Below are 22021 nucleotides of genomic sequence, written 5' to 3'. Positions count from 1 at the left end.
AAAGCACCTGGGTTACCTTATTACATGTATTATTTTCATTCTGTTGTTTTAAAGATATTTTGAATATAGTTGAGGTCATTGACGTATAAAGATAGTGTTTATATGTATAGCTCTAATCTGTATAGTAAAATAGCTGATTGCCGTATAAAATGTGTTAAAAACATATTGGCTATTATCCTTATAATTTGAATTTCTGATATTGGCTTCAAATTAGTTTTTATCTTTATTCTGTTCATTTTACAAATGTTTTATGAGCATGATGAGTTCCTTGTCAATGCTTGTATTGTATACCGTTGACCGTAATGTTATGATACAGCAAGGTTGGGCAGTATTTACCACCCCCGGTATTTACCAGTATTTACCGCCCTGGACAATCATGACAATCATGACAATACTCTTCTGAAATGGTCAATACTGACAAATACCATGAAAACTGGTCAATTGAAATTTTCATGGTGGTTCTTACTATTCATTTCTATTTATTGAAGAAAAATCATGATTAAAAGTAAAGTATATTGAATTAATTATCTTTAAGCCTGTTTCAGCTGATATAAATGAATGTATTTAATATGTTTTATTCATCTTAACACTTATACCTTCAAATTCAGTCCATATTAACTATGATATTGCATACTAAAAATAATTTAAGACATTCATATCATTAGTTATTTCAACATTTATAAATCCAGATATTATTTTTATTGAAAATGCATAATATTTACAGGTATAAAATACAGGTATATGTAGTTACAGGTGTCATATATGACATCAGCTGGCATTACAAGGTGTGATAATTTTAATTACTTAAACAACAGCCCCCTACTGATAAATGTTGACAAAACATGGATTGAAAGTGTAACGAAGGGGTCCGTGACGACACCTCCCGGGACGTGTAGTGGCCAGTGCTTCGCCCCTATTCGATCCTCGGGATACCTGATATCAGATTATGGCTGAACAACAGACAATAAATCAAATGAAACTATATTTATTCACAAATGTACAATAATTGCATTAAACAATGTCCGATATAAACAAGAGTCAGAAATCTTTCTTAAATGAAGTTAAAAATAGAGTAATTTCAAATGTAATATGAAAATTAAAGTGTTCCCAGAGTTATAGTCTTAAAAGTAAGTAAATTTGCTTCGCGTTGTGTATTTAAAGTAGAAATTGCACCAAAAGGGGTGACTAACTCTGGCGAACTGCACCGAAGTGGTGGCTAACTCTAGACTCGAGTGGACTGATACAGTCCGGCGAGTATTTGGAGGCCTGTGCAAGGCCGACTCCCACTGAATATCAAATGAAATTATAAACCTTGTCATAAACATGATAAATCAGGACAACTTTAACAGAAAAGGTACTGAAGACAAGTGAAATAAATGAATATTCTTAAAACATTATAAAAACGTCAAAGGTTATAAGTATGGAGCTGAAGGACCTTTTCTCTTATCATCATTGATCATTTGCTGTAATTTATGGTGTAAACAAAAAAATATATTATGTGCTGTAAATTTTACTTTTACAGTCAATAAATTTGGACATACACATTGTATAACCAGTTCATATAAACTTTTAACTCCAAACTGAAATCTGAAGATTATATTTGGAACTTTTATACCATATAAATAAAAAGACAACGACAAAACCATTGCAAAATGTAATAATTGCAATGATATATATAGTCAGTGTCAAAGTCAACTGATGATTTCCCTTGGCAGGGACAAAACAGTTTTTATCTTTTGTACAAAAATGTTATTGTCATGATTGTAAATCACTCTTTATCTGTTTATTTATAAGCATTTACAATAAAAATAAAATGAATCACTTTAAAAGAGGGACGAAAGATACCAAAGGGACAGTCAAACTCATAAATCTAAAACAATCTACCTGTACGAACTGTGACGCCCGTATACGACACGGAAACCAGGCGTAAAAATCATATTTATCCTGGCGGCATTGCAGTGTTTACAAAATGCATGTCCAGGCGTCAACCAGGCGTAAACCAGGCGTAACTGAGGCGTAAACTAGGCGTAAACCAGGCGTAAAATTAGGCGTAATATTTAAATGAGTACGCCTGGTTCACAAAAAAATAGGCGTAATATGCAAATGAGTATGCCTGGTCAATAAATAAACCAGGCGTAATATCCTTACATAATACTACACTTATTTTAGTTCAGTGTATTAACCTAGCTATGTACTTTTGTGTATTTGATACAAACTTCTGTACTATTGATTTTATTTCTTATTGTTTGACAAAAAACTTGAAATATCAACCATTAAAGAAGCTAATTTATTTGATTCAGTATTTCCAATTTAAAATTCTTCCAAAAAGCACAAAACAAGCTAATTATCCCTGAATATATGAAGCTGCCATGTGTCTAACTCTTGCAAACTAAAACCAAAGAGCCAAATTTTGAAAAAAAATCCCATGATCCTTTAAACAAAGCATTATGGGTATTTCTATTTACGCCATACCAACAGTTTTACGCCCGTAAGAAAATTTACGCCTTGCTTATTTCAATTTACGCCCGTAAGAAAACTTACGCCTTGCTTATTTCAATTTACGCCAGGTTTACTGCTTTTTTCTACGCCCGTAAGGACTACAAATTTACGTTTTCTACGCCTGGATCTAGACACGTAAATACCACTTACGCCTGGTTTACGCCTTATTTCCAGGCGTAATACGCCTTATAATTTCATACGGGTGACAACGCCATGGCTAAAAATGAAAAAGACTAACAGAAAAACAATAGTACACACATTAAAGAATTTCATTACTTCATTACTGACAGTAATTGACCAGGTAGATAGTGGTTGTAACTTGTTATAGTAATGTCCATCCAAAAATTCAATCAACCATTATTTGCTGGTATTTGCCAGAATTTCCCAGTAATTATCGCTGGCCTGTTCAATACTAAGTATTGACCACTTTTTTGCCATTATCATGTCAACTAAAATCATATCGGGTGAGGCAAATTAAGCCTCAAAAATAAAAATGTATTACATAGATTACATAGATCTAGAAACTGCAGGATTCGTGTACAGGGGGAGGATAAACATCTTTAGCGGATTTGTTTTGAAATCTACAAAAGAATCTTTTTTCATGATGAAATGTGGCATTCGCGAACATGACATAGACTTTACAGAGTGATTAAAGAAACATAAAATAAAAGTTCAAATGCATGAGGAAAGGGTCAGTGGTCAAGGGGAGATAATTTTGCTATCTATTAGAGTATTGAACTAATTTTCTGATTTTCTACATGTAAGTTGCAGGCCTTTATCAAGGTACAAATGTATATCTGCACATAAAATAGATAAAAAAAACCTGCTATCTTCATTTCTCATGATACATGTAAAAAGATCATTGCTGTTTTTAAAATTAGCTAAACTGGGGGTATAATACTATTTTTTTTATATAATCAGTCATGTTTCCTCTGAGGTTATTATGTAAAGAGGACATTCCAGAAGAAACTGCATTTCATTTTCAATAGAATTTGAATAACAATATTAACATATATTCATACTTACACATACATGTACATTGATAAATCGTTCATGTCTGCCAGTTTCTATTCTTAAACAGTGATTGCTCAGTCTGTATTTATGAAAATTTTGTCTGAGGACAAACGAGTTGACTTATACACATCACATTCATCAATATGAACAGCATTCAAAATATAGTGTATGTAGACCAATATTTGCCACTTCAGCATTTACCATTAATACAATTCAGCATTGCTATCAACAAGGTTACTAAATGTCAAAATGTAACCATCTCACTTCAGTGTGACCATCGCGGTTGGAAGTACCATCATAATTCTGAGTCTTGCATATATATACATATATATATTAAACAAAATTGTATCTGAAGCATTTTTCTGGATTAACATCCATCAGAAACACTAAAAGTAAAAGCCTAAACAATTGAAAGCCAAGGATAAATAAATATATATATATATACATGTAGAAACATTTGGAGTTTATGTATATGCCTATATACATTATGGCAATGTACAATAAAATGTATGTACAAATGTATCAACAGGGAAATAAAAAGAATAGCCAATAGCCAAATTCATATATCCGTGTGCATTGTTGAGTAAGGTCAATTTTGCATAACTTATAAAAAGAAGATGTGTTGGGATTTCCAATGAGACAACTCTTCACTAGAGTGACATACATTGTAGAAGTCAACAACTAAAGGTCACTGTGTAGCCTTTTAACAATGAGCAAAGCCCATACTGCATAGTCAGCTATAAAAGGACCAGAAATGAAAAATGTCAAAAATAATTGCCAATGAGATAACTCTTCACAAGAGACCAAATGACATAGAAGTCAACACCTAAAGGTCACATACTGTTTGGCCTTCAACTATGAGCAAAGCCCATACTGCATCGTCAGCTATAAACATGATAAAAGGACTAGAAATGAAAAATGTCAGAAATTCTCTCTCAAGCAAAAAAAACCTAACTGCATGAATTTATTTAATGACCATACTAGAACTATCCTTGATTTCTTGATTTATCAAAGAGGACTTAAGTTATAAAAAAAAGCATGTTAAAATTCATGTCAGCAAAAAAACTTCTAACAAAGACAAAAAGTCAACCAGCAATTATTTTTTTTAACCCACTGCTAGTACATGAAATAAATTAAAAGAGTGTAGATTTTTGAAGCTCTTTCCTGGATTTATTTTTAATAAAATGTATAAATAGTGTGTATCCTAAGGCTCATGAACTTTGTACATGTTGTTGATTGGAAAAAAGAGTATACAATTATCAATGTCATGTATTTATGTTGTCTATTTTGTAGAATTTGCAGAGAACTGTCAACAAGTCTGAAGACATTTTTGTGGCAACTTTTATACATGCACCGAAGAGTAAAAGGAAACACATCACAAGAATTGTCAGAAGGAATGTTTCAGGAACTCTTTGTTGCTTTTGCTAGAACATTTGGCTTAAATATTGTGTAAGTACAAATGTATATTTTTTGTTTATACATGCAGTCAGGTACTGCAAGTAATCCTTATTTTATAATTGAATAAGTTAAGGAAATAGACTTATATAAGTTTTAAATTATAATGTTTGAATAATCTCCCCTTAATTTTCTAAAAAAAATATTTGTAAATAGTGTAAAAAAATATTTTTACAATCCCAAGAAAAATCTCAAGTTTTGAGTTCTGGTCACATGTCTTTAACTATTTTTCTCAGGTAAGCTCATAATTTTTTATTAAATTCAATGTTTCATTTCATTAATTCAACAAAGAAAGTGATTGCGTGATCTAATGTGTTTGTGCAAGGCCTTCAAAAATGCCTCTTGGGGTCTTGTAAATGAGCATTGTTCTGAAGAAAACAGACAAATAAGATTTTCATTGTCCACAAAATTACACTTTAATGATTTAGTAAAGACATAGATTTGCAAAGGACAGACAATTACAAATTATATTAGAGCAACAAGTCATAAGAATTCAAGAAAAAAGGATAGGATGACTTTATTACCTGTGTAAGTATAAAAAATCTGATTGTCTAAGGGACATATCTGAGCCAAAAAAATATTTACCTAAATACACTTGTACAAGTATCCTAACAATTTACTTAAGTATATTTATATTTACTTCTTCGAGTAAAATAAAAACAAAAATACAAAATCTATTTATACTCACTATGAAATAGGCAAGCCACACTAATTTTTGTTTTTCAAAAGCTTGTCTACAAATGAAATAAATATATATTTTAAGACAATACTCATATTGATTGTAGTAGAGAATCTAGACAAAAATATATGTATCTCTCATGACATTCAATGCAAAATTGGTAAAAATTATACATACATTCATTTTTTGAAAAGAAAACCCTATACACAGATTCATGTATATTTTTTTTCTTTGGCGTCATTCAGGATCATAAAATTATCAGTAAAGAAAAGGAGATATTTTTTTTACAGGAGTAGTCCAAGTGTTGAAAAATACTCAATGGCAATAAATGGAAAGGCTTTTTTTCCATACCTGATGTTATCATATGTCATCCTACAGAAACTGGTGATGACAAGATTTGTGCTGTAATACAGGTAAAGAAAAACAAATGTTCTAGATCTGTTTTCTTTAAGATTGAAGTTTACACCACAAAACTCACTTTTCCGGTTTGGTCAAGCATTGGCGTTACCAGTCGGTAACCCTCTACTTTTGTAATAATCAATGGGTGAAAATATTTTCTTAAATATGAAAAAAGAAGATGTGGTATGATTGGCAATGAGACAACTCTCCACAAGAGACCAAAATGACACAGAAGTTAACCACTATAGGTCAACGTACAGCCTTCAAAATGAGCAAAGCCCATACCACATAGTCAGCTATAAAAGGCCCCGAAATGAAAATCTGATGAAACAAAACTTGAAAAAATTTGACTTTGTCACAATCATGACAGCAATAATATTTTACATTATTGAATATAATTAATAATGGGTTTCTCAGAGTTCTAATCAACTCATTGACTGTCCATTAGAAGCTTCCTTGCAATTAATTTCCAAGTGGTCTGAAAAGTTTGTCTATTAAGTGATCACTAGCAAGATACTATTCAGCTCCACTTATTTAGTGTGGTACCAAACACCTTGACTTAAATTGATTTAGCATGTTTAATTTTTATTACATATTAACAAAATTTGGGCCTCCAGTTAATATTTTATCATATTTACACTTGATTTATATTGGTTTGTATTTTCAGGTTAAAGGATGCAGGCAAGATGAATACAGTGACCACTCAAGAAATTCAACAAATATCCCAAAAGGATCTAATGCTCAACATATTGGATCCGACCTCAAGGGTCAACATTCAGGACAGTTCTTGTGTACATTACCATATTCTGTGTTTGGAAAGAATGGAATGTTTGGATTCATTGTACAAGGAACAAAAGTAAGTAATCCTTTTAAAGCATCTCAGAATCACCCATGAAATACCATCTGTCTGTGTGTCCATACGTCTGTCCTGTCTTGTTACCACTCTCACAGTTACTATTCTTGCCATATTTTTATAAAACTTAAACAATAAGTTAGTATCAGCAATAATTCAGACAAAGGAGTAGGTCTGGTAAGGGCCATTTATGGCCTCAAATTTCAGGTTCATCTCGCAAAATATTTTGGACACTTTTTAAACACTTAAGTGTCTATTTCAATTGATTCAATAAGTTTATGTGAAAGATTTTAACTGATTAAGTCATTAAAAATGCTCTGATTAAAGCTTAAATATGAAAAATCTATCAAATATGCAAAAAATAGTCACTTTTCAGATGGTTTTTGTCAAAAATGAAAGTGGCCGCATCTGTGTTTATCCTCAACCTTTATATGTTATGTATTATCATCAAATACAACTTACATTTCAGTTTTATGAATGAACACAAATGGGGCCACTTTAATTTAAGACGGAAACCGTCTAAGATTTAACAAAAATGCTAAAATTGTGAAGATTTCAGTAGTTTAGCATGACTTAATGATGTTAAAGTATCAGATATATATGCATTGTATTGTCAAAAACAGCCCATATTTGGGTAGCAGAAGCATTCTACTTTCAAATAAATAGCTAAAAGATCGCATTTTCCCAATTTTGTAAAACTGCTATATTTTGGGGCCAAAAAGGGGTCTTACTGAACCTTCTCCTTTATAAAGGTGGCAGATAAACTTCTTTTAAAAGAGGTTATGCCCCTTGGAAATATTAGATTTTATGGGAAATGCCCTCATTAGGGCTCTCACAGGTACAATTCTTGTCTGATTTTTTTAAAACTGAAACAATACGTTGATATCAGCACTATCAGCAATATCTCAGATAAGTTATATAATGATGGACAATTGACTTTTTTGAAATATAGAATATGTGCACGGGGACATAGGAATTCCTTTATGGAAAATGCATAGATATAATAAACACAAATTTTATTTTTTCAGGTGACATTTACAGCTTTAAAAGCAGATGATGGGTATTATGACAATTTATGTAGTGGATATTTGCATCAAAAAGAAGCGTCTGTAACATACAGTGAACAATACAATATTCTAAGGAAAGAAGACAGAAAACTTCTGGTGCAAACATTCTTAGATATTGGAAAGTTAATGGACTTTCTTTGTGAAAAGTAGTCGTTCAGATGTAAAAGATAATCTTCAAGTTCGATGGACATATTTGCCAGCCTTTTGCCAGTAAATATTTTAATATAGACAATTTATATTTTAATGCATTCAATACTACGGTGTTTCCTTTGTGAAAAGTAGTAGTATAGATGTAAAAGAAAATCTTTGAGTTTGATGGACATTCATATGTACAAAATAATGTACACAATATGCAATTGTATAAAAAAGAAGATGTGGTATGATTGCCAATGAGACAACTATCCACAAAAGACCAAAATGACACAGACATTAACAACTATAGGTGACCGTACGGCCTTCAACAATGAGCAAAGTGCCTGTTTCTCTTGATTTTCTAGTTCTGTAAAATCTAAGATTATTGTTTTATTAAGGTAAAAAGGGGACAGTATCATGATTGTAATGATAAAGACTTGTATTCAAAATTTAAAAAGTGATTTTCTCAACAAAATGTTAGCAATCACATTTATTAGATCTCTATTTTTAACCAGGAAGCAGTGATTTACAATAATAAAGGTTGAGCATAATATGCATTAATTTCAAATTAAAAGTATTAAAGATGTACTTAGGTGAGGTTTTGGAATTCATGTCAAATTTTCGGACTCCTTGGTGTTTTTCCATACAAAACAAGGTACAATATTTTGCCCCATAACACCCATTTATTTTTTCATATAAAACTAAATAGCTCATGAAAGGTCATTTAACAAAGTTTTAGAAGATTCTTAAATTTCATTCTTTTGTTTTGGAACCCAAATAATACCAATGCTAACATAAGGTGAAAGTCCAAGTCAGCCTTTTCCCGCCATATTTTAAATCTCATATATCTTGAAAAGGAGGTCCATGACCTATCAATATTTTTAGCTTATTTTTATCCTTAGCGAATGCTCTAGCAGCTATAAGTATCAATTTTAAGTTCCTAATTTCTTAATTTTCACCTAACCTCACCTAAGTACATCCTTAAGGGGAAATAATCATAACTTCTTTAATTAACCAAATCATATTTTAAATGCTAAAATAGATGAATAGATGTGATTGATTTTATTGGAATATATGCCAATGGAATATATATATTTGAGGATGTCCTTTCAAGACTCTAATATTTGGTTCTGAGATCATTTGCATATAAGACGTATCAATCATTCTGCTTATTGACCTAACCTAAAGAGTACAACTTCTAAATATTTAGCATGTAAATAGATTTCACAAATATTGTACACCAAAGCAACATTAAAGTGAGGCAATTTCCTGGTTGACAATTGAAAGGGAAAGATTTCAACTTCTGATGTTAGATGGCATATCCATGTTTTTTTTTAATCAATAGACATGCATTAGTTTTCAACATGATACTTTCTGAAACAATTTAAACCAAGCTTTATCAGAATAAATTTCTGACCTTTTGTTAAGAAAATGGTCTTTCAAAAGATGATTATCAAAAGTCCAGGACCTATCATTCATTGATTCAACGATTCTTTATACATGACCATTGATTTCTTATGGAGGACCTCTTGCTAAAAAAATCAGTTTAAAAATTTGTCCTGTACCCTTTTTTTTATTTAGATCATGAAGAAAAATTTGAACTCCTGATATGGTTGTGGTCTCCTATTTATTGTTTTGATTTTAAACTCATACTGAGTATAACATGTATTATATTTGTATTTCTTTGATATTTTCCAGGTCAAAAGATATCTAAAGATTAAGAGAGACGCATACTGCCATTGAGGAATAGAAATGTGCTACATAGTTCAAAACAATACAGAACTTACTAACGGAATGAATAAGTTGTACCATTTTGTGCATTGGAAGTATGATCCATGATATGCATTAATATCATCTAATTTGTTTTGGAACTGAGATTTTTATGTATATATCATACACATATTTAAAAACAAATAAGATGAACACTGATATGAACATTTTTGCCAGTCTTTTGTCAGTGAATAATTTTTAATATTGATAAGTTATGTTTTTGTGCATGTAATCTTTTGTTTTAATGAAAGATGAATTAAGTACTAAAAAGATTTTTTTACATTGAGTAGACTTTCTATTAAAGTTATCTACACACTTCACAGTTAACTTGAATTGATAAATGTTTAACTGGTTGCTAAATAGCTTAAATTTAAGAAGCTTTTTTCTAGAAAGCTACTGGTAGCATTGTAGGGGTGTGGAAATACTGTGCCAATCATGCCTGACTGTAGATTTAACACCTGGCAAAATATTTGTTTGTGGCTTTGTTGCCTGCTGACAAGAAAAAAAAAACTTTTATTACAATGACCATTTATATAATCATATCAAAAAGTCCTCAAAATTGATTCATGAGTACAAAAATTATTAAATAACAAGACGGAAGCAACATTTTCAAGTAAAACAACATCAGCTGTGATCAGGAAATAAATTGATAATCAAACAACAAAAAATAAGTATGCAGACCTGGTGTCATTACTTTTCTGATATTTGGAATTGTCGATGAGGTCATTGGCGGATCCAGGGGGGGGGGGGGGGGGTTCCGTGGGTTGGAACCCCTCCTTTTTTTGACCGATCAATGCATTTGAATGGGGACATATAGTTGGAACCCCCCTCCCTTTGTCCTGGGTTGGGAACCTCCCCCCCCTTTTTTAAATGGCTGGATCCGCCACTGGAGGCTATAGCAACAATACAACAGACATGGTCATCATTATTTTTTTAGCTCCGATTTCTCAAGAATGAAAACTAAATTACTGGTTGAGTTTGATAAGCATCTTCAAATGGGTCATAACCTCAGAAGTCGAACAAGGAGAAAGTGTGAAATATAAAAAAAATTTTGACAAGAAACAGGTATCAGAATTTGCAACAACAAAGGACAACTAGTTTAAAACTTAACAAAATAGAGGATTTTAAAGTTCTGTTATGTTTCAAATTTCTTAGTTACAATAAAAATCTCAAATTTACAATTGGCCTTCACAATTTTGTGAGGGGTGCAAACATTTTTTTTATTGTAATGTTTTTTTTTCTCTCTCATTATGAGTTATAGGATAACTATATTTAGTATGTGCGTAACTAGTAAGGTCCTCACTTGACTTCAACCTCATTTCATGCATCAGTGAACAAGGTTAAGATTTGGTGATCAAGTCCATATCTCAGATACTATACATGCTATAATCAATAGGTCTAGTACATTTGGTGTATGGAATGCTTGTAGGTGTACATGTCCAACTGGCTGCTTTCATTTGACCATTACCTCATTTTCATGGTTAAGTTGTTATGGTAAAGTTTTTGTGTTTTAGTCTTTTTTCCCTATACTTTTTGCAATAGGTAAACTATATTTGGTGTATGGATTTATTTAATGTGCATGTACTACAACTATAAGCAAAAGATTAACTATATTAAGTGTGTTGAATAATTGTAATGTGTACATGTATTTCTCATTTGATTTATCTGACCTTAACTTATTTTTTGGATCATTTTAAGATTATGTGATAGTTATAATAAACTTTACATTTAGGACTATCAACATAATATCAAAGGTTAGTAGAAGGCAAGACTTTTAAGTTTGTGCACTCTTGTTATTATTATCATTATCATTATTATTGTCAAGCCTGAGATATCTGTCACAGACAGATTGACATAGGGATAATGATCCCATGGTGGCGATGCGTTAACTAACTTCTGCTTAGCTTAGTATTTCAGAAGGTAGAAGACCTTGATCCTGCATTTTTTGTATATAGATGCCTTATGTGACGACATTTCTTTGTGTCATATTTCCATTGTATTTCACCTCATATTAATGGTTCAGTGACTACTTGCCAAGTTAAGTGTTTAAGTATCTTAATTCCTCTCCTAAAATGAGTAATAGGATAACTATATTTTATATGTGCTTTCCTTGCAAGGTCCTCATGCCCATTAGACAGTTTTCACTTGACCTCAACCTCATTTCATGGATCAGTGAACAATGTTGACTTTTTTTTGGGTCAAGTCCATATCTCAGATATTATAAGCAATATCTTATATTTGGTTTATGGAATAATTGTAAGGTCTACATGTCCAACTGGCAGCTGTCATCTTACCTTGACCTCATCTTCATGGTTCAATGGTAAAAGTTTTTTTTTTGTATTATGGTCTGTTTTTCTAACACTATGCAATAGGTCAACAATGTATGAAAATATTTAACCATGTACAAGTAAATCTGGCATGTTTTATTTGACAATGCCATACATTTTACAGTTCATTACTCAATGTCAAGCATTTGGTTGGTTTTTCTCATACTATAAGCAAAATGTCAACATATTTGGTGTATGGCATGATTGCCCATGACCTTATTTTCATGATTTATTGGTCAATCTTAAGTTTTTCTTGAGTTGGGCGTCACTGATGAGTCTTTTGTAGAAAATGCATGTCTGGCGTAAATATAAAATTTCAATCATTATGAGTTTATTGTTTAGTTTGTTTTTTAGATACTATATGCAATATATACATGTATCAATTATATTTATAGCATTTGATGATTGTAAGGTGTTAATGTCTGTCTGGCAGGGTTCATCTGACTGTGGAGTCATTTTCATGGTTCATTGATCAATGTTAAGTTTTCCTGGTTAGCTTTGTTTCTTATGTTATATTTGCAATATGTTAACTGTATTTAAAGCATATTAGGTGTATGGAATGATTGTAAGGTGTGTATGTATTTCCAGTTGTTTATCTAACTTTGACCTCATTTTCTTAGATCATGTTAGGTTTATGGGAAAAGTGTTATGAAGTTTTATATTTAGGCCTATAAACAAATTCAATGGTTGGTAAAGAATACGAGACATTTCAGAGTGTAAACTCTTGTTTTTATTATTTTTATTAGTTGTTTGTATGTTCTTCAAAATACCTTTACAGTTTAGTAGTGCCAAAGACATAAACAGGTGTTCAATGGTTCTACGTGAGAGGAAAAAGTGTTCACTTCTATCTATATAACTGCACACTTACCCTTATTACTGTCATTATACTTTACACATTTGAAGAAGTGATTCCTATTTGCAAAACTTTTTTTGGTAAAAAAAAATAAAACGGCAAAGCAATTATGTTTAAACGAAAAAACATGAAACGACCTTGCATGTTTCCAACAAAAATATAAGACAAAAACATAAACATTGCAAGAGTAACAAATATTTACCCCTGAAGTATGGAAGACATTTAAAGTTTTATTTACCTCTATTAAGGACATTGCAGAGTGGAATTGTAAAGTCTGCAAAACTGGCGTACACATTGCTGCATCACTTGTTTGTGATGGTTACCTAGAGTGGTTTCAGACCCCATGTCCCCATACTGGATGTGTAGAAACTGCCATTGAAAATGCAAATGATTTTCGGTAAATGTGATCAGATAAGTCTTCACCATATGTCAAAAATGTACAATTTAATCAAATAAAGACAGTACTTCAACAAATTCAGAAAAACTACACAAAAGATTTGTTAAGCATAAGCTACAACTGTAACAATAAACAAAAGTTATATTATAAGTTATTTAAGGTGGTACCCAACACTTTCACTAAAATTAATTTGGCTCGTTTAATTTTCATAAAATTTTGACACAGTATTTACTTTGACCCTTTAACAAAAATATAAAAAAAATCAAAAAATTTGAACCAACCGTTTATCCAGAAAAAATACACTGGTTATATAGCATTTTGACAAACACGTATTTTGATCATTGAGATGCTTAATATTCTGCTGATTTTACAGAGTTATCTCCCTATAGTGTTAGGTACCACCTTAATGTATAATACAAGTGATAAATCAACATTCCAAGCTTTTACATTCTTTACTCGTAAAAAGATGTTCTCAAAATCTGCATACAGACAAATTCTTGGAATATATTTAACTTATACATTAGATTAAAAAAATCTAAACAAGCCATTTACAAATATAAGCTTTAATTTTATAATTATTTTCATTAAACAAACTGAATATAGTTTTTAAGATAAATTGTATGAGCATACAAGCAGCAATCTTTAAATTATACAATCATATGCTGATGTACTCCTCATTTTTGAATATCAAGTCCTTTTACCAGTCTTAAAGCAATCTGGAAAAAAGTCATAAAATATTGATAAACTATCATGATACCACCGTGTTAAATATTGTGAATATAATGTTGAACTGCCAAAGTCACGGGTCCGATCAAATTCTAAAATAGTTGAACTATGGTAAACATCCCATGTTTATTTTGTAGTCGTATCCTTCTTTATTATATGGGTAAACCAATTTGATTTTTAATCCCTATTGAGTCATAAAAAATGGCTTTGAATCAACCTCCAAACAATCCATGATTCCGTGATGAGGAGTATCCAAATTGCATACATGCTTAAATTAACACCATTAAAAATGAAATAAAAGATATTTTGTTTTAAGTTTTTAAATATTTAGAACAATTTGACATTAGTACATGCACACTTTTTTTTTTTAAATGGATGAATGTAACGTGTTTTTTTTTTTTTTTTTTTCATTTTTAAAAGACGACTTTTTGTGAACATCGCATGGTGGCGTTTTCGCACATTTTTTTTCTTTTCCAGTGAAAGATTCATCTGTTGATATAAACTTTGAACGTTTAGTGTATAATTGAATATATTCGCATATTTTGTAAGACGTGTATAATGTCAAATAATCAAAATACAAATTGTTTAGTCTCAATGAAAGCTTTTAAGAATTTCTCAGCTGTTTGTGTTGAATAGGTGCAATTTGGATACTCGATGCAATTTGGTTACCGTGACGTTACTTAGGTTAGTTTTAAAGGAAGCATTTTAATGCTACGTCAATCATATTTGAGTTGCAGTTTTACATGCATTGACTGTTCTCATTTTCATGAAGGTTGTTTGGCTCTGCACTTATAATCATGGTTCATTGACTTTGAATGATTTGCAAAGTTTACTTATTTGACAATTGCAATTTTAATTTTCGCATTTGTATTTTACTATCAGAATAACCCCTGATTCAACAATTTGTTGATATCTATATAAAAAAGTTAAGACCATAGGTTTATAATAAGTTCCATTTACAACGACGTTACAAATCAAAAGAGGTTAAAGGTCCAAATTAACTTACTGTGTATTCATTATTATTCGTTGGATGCCAAATTTCGTGGGTTTCGTAGGTACAGGCGAATGACGAATTAAAATGGTCAACGAATTACTTATTTTCAATATGATCTATATGCAGAGATTGGCAAAACCGCGAAATCAAATATCCACAAAAAGCATGTTTTAATCTGTCATAGATGAGTCCACAGTAGTCCTTAGTTTCAACAAAAATGTGCCATTCGTCTCAACTCGGCTGATTCCGTACCCTCATTAGGTGAGTAGCGGATTCTACCGAGGATTGCCGAATGGAAAATGTGCTTCTAAGTTTAGATACTTACGGTCTTTGGCAGATACAAGCAACTATCATAGCGCATTTGACATCATTCCATTGATAACCAGCACCTTTCATTGCAAGGCAATGTTCATTTCCCTGAGCATTATTTGGTTCGCCTGGTATCCAGTTTGTCACTGTAAAATTCGTTTGACTGGTTGTCCATATCCATTTTCCTTCAGTCAAAATGTCAGATCCTCCCAAAAAATAGAATTCTAAAACAAAACGAATTAAACTCTAAAGTGAACGAATTGAGAGTTATCTATTTTGTAAAATAGAAAAAATATTTTTGTATTCCAGTAGTTGATATATCTGATCTTTGAATTGTTTTTGTTGTGTTTGTCTCCTTAATAAACAACAGAGATGTCGACGGTCGCACCGGTTGAATATTGATTATCGCGTTTGTATCTTGTGTCTAAAATATAAGAGTTATATAATACTACAGGAAACAATATGAGGGTGGTAGATACAGTTTTAATCAACTTGAAGATAATTTGTATCGAAATGGCAACTTCAGTATCTACATCAGTAGCGTGTCATACTGGTTGAATAACTTTTTTGACCATTTACTTGGATTACTATCTGTTGTTAACTATCTGCATACGAGAATATCTGTACCAAGTCAGTAATACAGGGCTAATTCTGTACACCTGTTGATCATTCGTTTGATACGTTTGAACTTTTGATATAAAAAAAGAAAATATGATATGATTGCCAATGAAACAACTCTCCATAGGAGATCAAATGACGCAGAAATTAACCACTATATGTCACCGTACGGCCTTCAACAATGAGCAAACCCAATAGTCAGCTATGAAAATTCCCGAAACGAGTTTGCCAATTGATTATTGACTTTCCGTTTTGAAATTTTTGCGGAGTTCAAGATATTGTGTTGTGTGTTACTAGTATTTTGCAATTAACATACGCGATCCATATTCACTAGCTTTTGCAGTCAAAAAGTCTAACTGTTCTATTGAGACTACTTCTGCCATCATACTATCTTGACTGTGGCACGATGTCTGTAATAAATTATAGAATATGTCATTTCAGACCTGTTAATGCAGAAACAAATATTATCTTTACTGTTTCCTTCGGCACTGTTTATATCTCGCACTATTTATTCATTTATTCTGCTATTGATAGAAGTGTAGTAAACTTTACTAAAACGTTAACAGGAAAATACCTAATTTGCGTAAAAAAATGCTAAGAATTTGGATATTATTTCTGAATTTTAAAATAGTGTAACAGTTGATAGTTTTATTGGTATTTTTACCATATTCAAATTGCTTGATAAATTGAGTTATGCCCAACAAGCCGGCCATAATTTCATTACCTTAGTCTAATTTCTATAAAAGTATTTTCCAAACCTTAGAATCAGTCCAATTTCTCTCATCCGCGCTAAAGTAGTAGCAAAAGCTTTGAAATATGTCCCAGTCATTTGGACAGACTACAAATAAGAATTATGCATCAAATGTTTGGTTTTAGAAATATTTCAACAGTAATTTATTGATTTTTTAAGAATTTATATGAATTAAAGTAACGCCGCCATTGATTTATTTTCTAATAGTCATTGTTAAATTTGCATTTGTTATAAATTGTGCCAAATTTATATTTGTTTTAAATAAAGTAATACTTGGAACGAGTAAAAAAAACTTTAACCAGTCCAGTACTGTAGATAAAATTTCATATAGCATTTCTTTTAAAATTGTAGCACGGTGATGACTGCTGTACCAACATTTTGACTATTTCATTTATCATATCTGTTTAGTTCACGCATCATTGTAAATATAACGAAATTTGATGAGACTGTCGTACACAGTGAGAGATTTAGCGCTATACAACCAGGTTTAATCCACCATTTTCTACATTTGAAAATGCCTGTACCAAGTCAGGAATATGACAGTTCTTGTCCATTCGTTTTTAATGTGTTTTGTCATTTGATTTTGTCATGTGATTAGGGACTTTGATTTTCCTCTGAGTCATCAGTATTTTTGTGATTTTACTTTTTGCATATACGAAAAAAAAACATCACTGGAAATTAACCTTACAAATTTTTATCTCTTTCCTACCTGTGTAAAAGCTTTAGAAACAATATGCATGTAACCTCAAGTTTCAAAAATGTTCTACAGAAAAGTAATAAGGGTGATTTGAAAGATCCAATATATATACTGATGACCGAGAAATGTTTTACTGCAATGAACTGAAGGATTAATTTCCTACAACTGTCATATTCACGGGAATATTTTTTTTCGACTTTTTTTCGTCTGCAACCGGATGTACCGTACAGTGATTTGGTGGTATTACACAAGTCATGAAGTTGATGGATATTTCTGATTTCATCAGACTGCATTTGTCTAACTTTTGTCTATGTTTTTCTTTCGTGCAAGCTGATACAAAACGACTATCTCCCTGAATGACAAGAATGACATGAATTTTAAATATTTTTCTTACTATTTCCCGTTTGTTTTGTAGTTGTTTTCTCGCGTTTTGTCAGATTAGTTTTCTATACTCAACATTTGTTAATTCCCATCGTTCAAAGTTTTCATAATCCCTATTGTACAAAGCTTTTAAAATCGAAAAGAAGCATTACATTGTCGAAGTAGAGTTCTTCAGATAAGAATACTACCGGATTAATCTTATTTCTTAGTTCAGATAAGAAGCTAATATGTAAACATTAATCCACATAATAAGATTTTGTCTTATTCATGTTATTTGATAAAAACCATCAAATATGCATTAACGAATTTTTCAGGTTTTTCATAATAAGTTATGCATTTTCAATATGTTACTGCTCGAAATGATTCAGTACTTGATTCCCGCGAGTAGTCTTATTTCATAAGTGTACGTTTCAAAAGAAAATAAAAATTTGAAAAAAAGATTAATTTTCTATCCTTAACTTTATGCCGACATTACTAGTTCACACTTCTATATAAATTCTGAAATAATTGGAATAGAATAAAGCTAAGGAGCGACTTTGACTTCATATGGTATTTTATAATTTTACGGAAACTAAACAAAAATGTGTTACAATTATAGAAAAGAAGGTTTGGTATGACTGCAAAGGATACACCTCTCTACAAGAGACAACTGACAACGACATTAACAACAAATACATTTCACTGTACAGCGATAGATACTTATAAAAAGTTATATTCATATGCAGAAACCAAACTCATAATACCAAGGTAAAAAAAAGAAAAAGAATGAAAAAACAAACAAACAACATGAACACAAGTTATACAAAACTGAACTTAGAAAACAAAGATTAGGCAACACAAACCGCCACAAAATATTGGGTGTCCTCAGGTGCGCTAGAAAGAAAAGCAGGTTTTGCTTAACATATAAGGTATAAGTTAGATGTTGCATGTATATATAGATTCTACCATTGCATCTAGTGTGTTACAATATTTATCCACTTGAGACAGTTAAATTTTCAAATTTTAATTATATAAATTTAACTCTCGAGAGTGTATAAATATCGTATTACACGAATGTTGGACTAGGGATCTATTTCTATTCAATTTTTTAAATAATATGCACGCAAATTCATTCTTTCTTTTCAAATGATCTGCAAAAATATGTGTTCTTTCTTTGCGACGTCATCAAACATGGTCGCTTTTTTTCATGCCATCACAATAAGAAATTTAGAGGAAGGAAAGAAAATCCGAAGTGTTTTGACCAATGAAGAACTGAGATAAAACGAACGACACTTTGATTAACTAAAAATAATCAACACGTCAGGAAAGAGAGGTCGGGATGTTTTAGTATCACTAGCTTGTCAACGCTGAAGTTGTAATATTAAATACATATATTGGCAGGTGACTCAAATTTCGATTGACTAAGATTGTCAGTTTTCTTACCGAAGATAGGTAGATTTCTCTTGGAACTCCGGCTTCCTCCATCAACAAAAACTGGCCATCATAATATAGCACAATAATGCTGAAACTTGCATTAAACACCAATCAGCAATTTTTACTATTTACTCTTAAAAAGAGGGACGAAAGATACCAAAGGGATAGTTTTCTAATGTAGAATACAATACCATTGAAAATATGTGTAGATTTCAAAATAAATTTACCTTTAATGAATATCGTGTTAATAAATTATTAAAAAATACGGAAATCATTTTAGCACACGCATACATAGGTCTTATACCTTTGTCTGGCTCATATATTCCCCATTTTGAATCTGTTTGCATCGATATCTGCGTTACTTTATTATCAGTTGAATGGATCAAGCAAATCTCCCCAACATTGTTGTAACTATAAACATTACACACACTTGTTTCAATGCATTGCATAGCACAGACGATAGTTGATTGCTGAAATATTTTTTATGAATGTCTCTGAATATTTTTGATCATGTGTCAATGTAAATCGTTTTGTACTTCCAGTTGAAATGATTATTAAAACTACTGGCAAAAATGATATTTGAAGTGCAATCTTCATAGCAAATCTTATTAAAAAAACGTATGCACTCAATGCGAATTCACTTATAAAATATTTTAAGGACTGGTTAATTTCAAAGCATAGACGGTTATCATTGGATATTACTGAATGAAAAGAATATTTAATTTTACAAAAATCTATTTAGTTTATAAAAGGACAAATAAACAAATACAATATAAGACGTATTCAACTTGGTGATATTTACACACTGTGTTCTAAAATCCTCTTAATTGGTACATTTGTATTATATATACATAACAGTACAAGGAGATCACTCTGTAATTATCAGCTGAATGTTTTAATCAATTCTATTGTTAAGGAAATATTAAGCTTCTCTTTGATCAAAATTAGTGTTTGTCAAACTGCTTTATATCAAACGATTTTTTTACTTACGTATATATATATTTAAACAAGTCTAAATTGAAAACAAGGTTCAAACCCTTTATATCACCTTTAAAATAAAAATAATCGCAAAACTGAATTGTGACTTATATTTTCAATGTTATTCGTCAATTTTTGAATGCTTCAGATATATTTTATGGTTACTCGACAATTTTCACTATTACCTCACGCCAAGGCTTAATTTATGGTGTCAGTTGAGTTTAGTTAATAATGCAGTGAAATCGATTTTTTTTAAAAACATATATAAAATAGTATATACATATGTTCATAAATGACACGCATGTTTTGTTAGACCAAAAATTTAAAATGATCATGATAATATAACTTCCATCGCAATCCTTGATAACCTTAAAAACAATGTGTTCCAAAGTTACAGTAAAAAATTATTTCAATTAAGTTCAAATAATTTTAGACAAAATTAATAATATGTCATACAAGAAGCACTTGATCGTAGCTGATTTTACAGAAATTACAAACTTTTTACGTTATAATGAAATGCTGCATTTACAGAACTCTGAGCTTGAATTATTTTTATAAAAAACGCATCAAGTATACATAGCTTAAAATGTTGAACGCTAGACGCACGGTTTGTTTACAACATACTCATCGATGACGCTAAGAGACAAGTTGAATAGGCCTAACAGAGAACGAGGTAAAGGGCATTAGAAATTCCGAAAGGTCTCGTCAAATACAGCAAATGTAATAGAAATATAGGTTGCTTAGTCTTTTGTTTTCTATGGTGTGTCTAGTGTACTAATATTTGTCTGTTTGTCAGTTTGTCTTTTTCTATTTGAGCCATGGCGCTGTCAGTTTATTTTCGATCTATGAGTTTGAAAAACTATAAGAAAGAAAAATCCCAGTAGGTTTTGTTTTTGGCTGCCAATTTGTTATCTTTTACATTTTTTCAAGATAAGTTTGGTTTCAATAACATAAGAATAGAAGAGTACGATAAGGTTAATTTATCAAGCGGTTCTGTTTTGTTCGGAAACAGTAAAAACAACACTTTCAATATTAATGCATCAGATGCGCTCTGCTTGAGAACGTTAAATATATCGAATATTTTAAAGCTAGTGATAGATAGGAATTGATACAGTTGAAGAACTTACTATCACAAAAGAACTTAATAATTAAAGACAAATACATCTATGGTCAACTTTGTCTGAAGCGGTTGAAACTTTAGTTTTATAAACGCTTCGCAATTTATAAATGGACAATTTCAGAATGGTTTGTTATAAATAATCTCTTACTACTACAGTTTGTTTTTTTTTGTTAAAAGGGGGGGGGGGTCGTATTGCTTAGTCATTAGTTTTCTATGTTGTGTCTAGTGTACTATTAGTTGTCTGTTTGTCTTATTCATTTTTAACCATGGCGTTGTCAGTTTAAATTCGATTTATGAGTTTAGATGTTCCTCTGGTATCTTTCGCCCCTCTTTCGTAATTCAAATTTAGAATAAATGTCTTTTGGTGATTTGTAATACTATATTTTTACAACTGTTTGACATCAATACAAGTGAGAGGTGAAGCTACAAAATGTAGCTACATGAGCTATGGAACTATATTTCATCCACCAATTTTGACATAAAAATGCCTGCACCAAGCCAGGAATATGACATTTGTCATCCATTCGTTTGAAGTCTTTCAGCTTTTGATTTTGTTTGTTTAATTTGGGTCTTTCCATTTTGAATTTTC

General features: G+C 31.1%; 1 protein-coding gene across 1 annotated transcript in view; it reads left to right on the top strand.

Annotated features, from left to right (window-relative positions):
• Positions 1-10138, top strand: part of LOC139500052 (uncharacterized) — a 91826-nt gene extending 81688 nt beyond the window's left edge. The window contains exons 4-6 of the mRNA XM_071288763.1: positions 6714-6902; positions 7928-8176; positions 9797-10138. Coding sequence (XP_071144864.1) covers positions 6714-6902; positions 7928-8116 — 378 coding nt within the window. The 3' untranslated portion in view covers positions 8117-8176; positions 9797-10138. The remainder of the gene's footprint in view (positions 1-6713; positions 6903-7927; positions 8177-9796) is intronic.
• Positions 10139-22021: the final 11883 nt, after the last annotated feature.

This window comes from Mytilus edulis, chromosome 13 (assembly GCF_963676685.1).
Source record: "Mytilus edulis chromosome 13, xbMytEdul2.2, whole genome shotgun sequence".
Lineage (NCBI taxonomy): Eukaryota > Metazoa > Mollusca > Bivalvia > Mytilida > Mytilidae > Mytilus > Mytilus edulis.
This window is presented reverse-complemented; position numbering and strand designations above follow the sequence as displayed.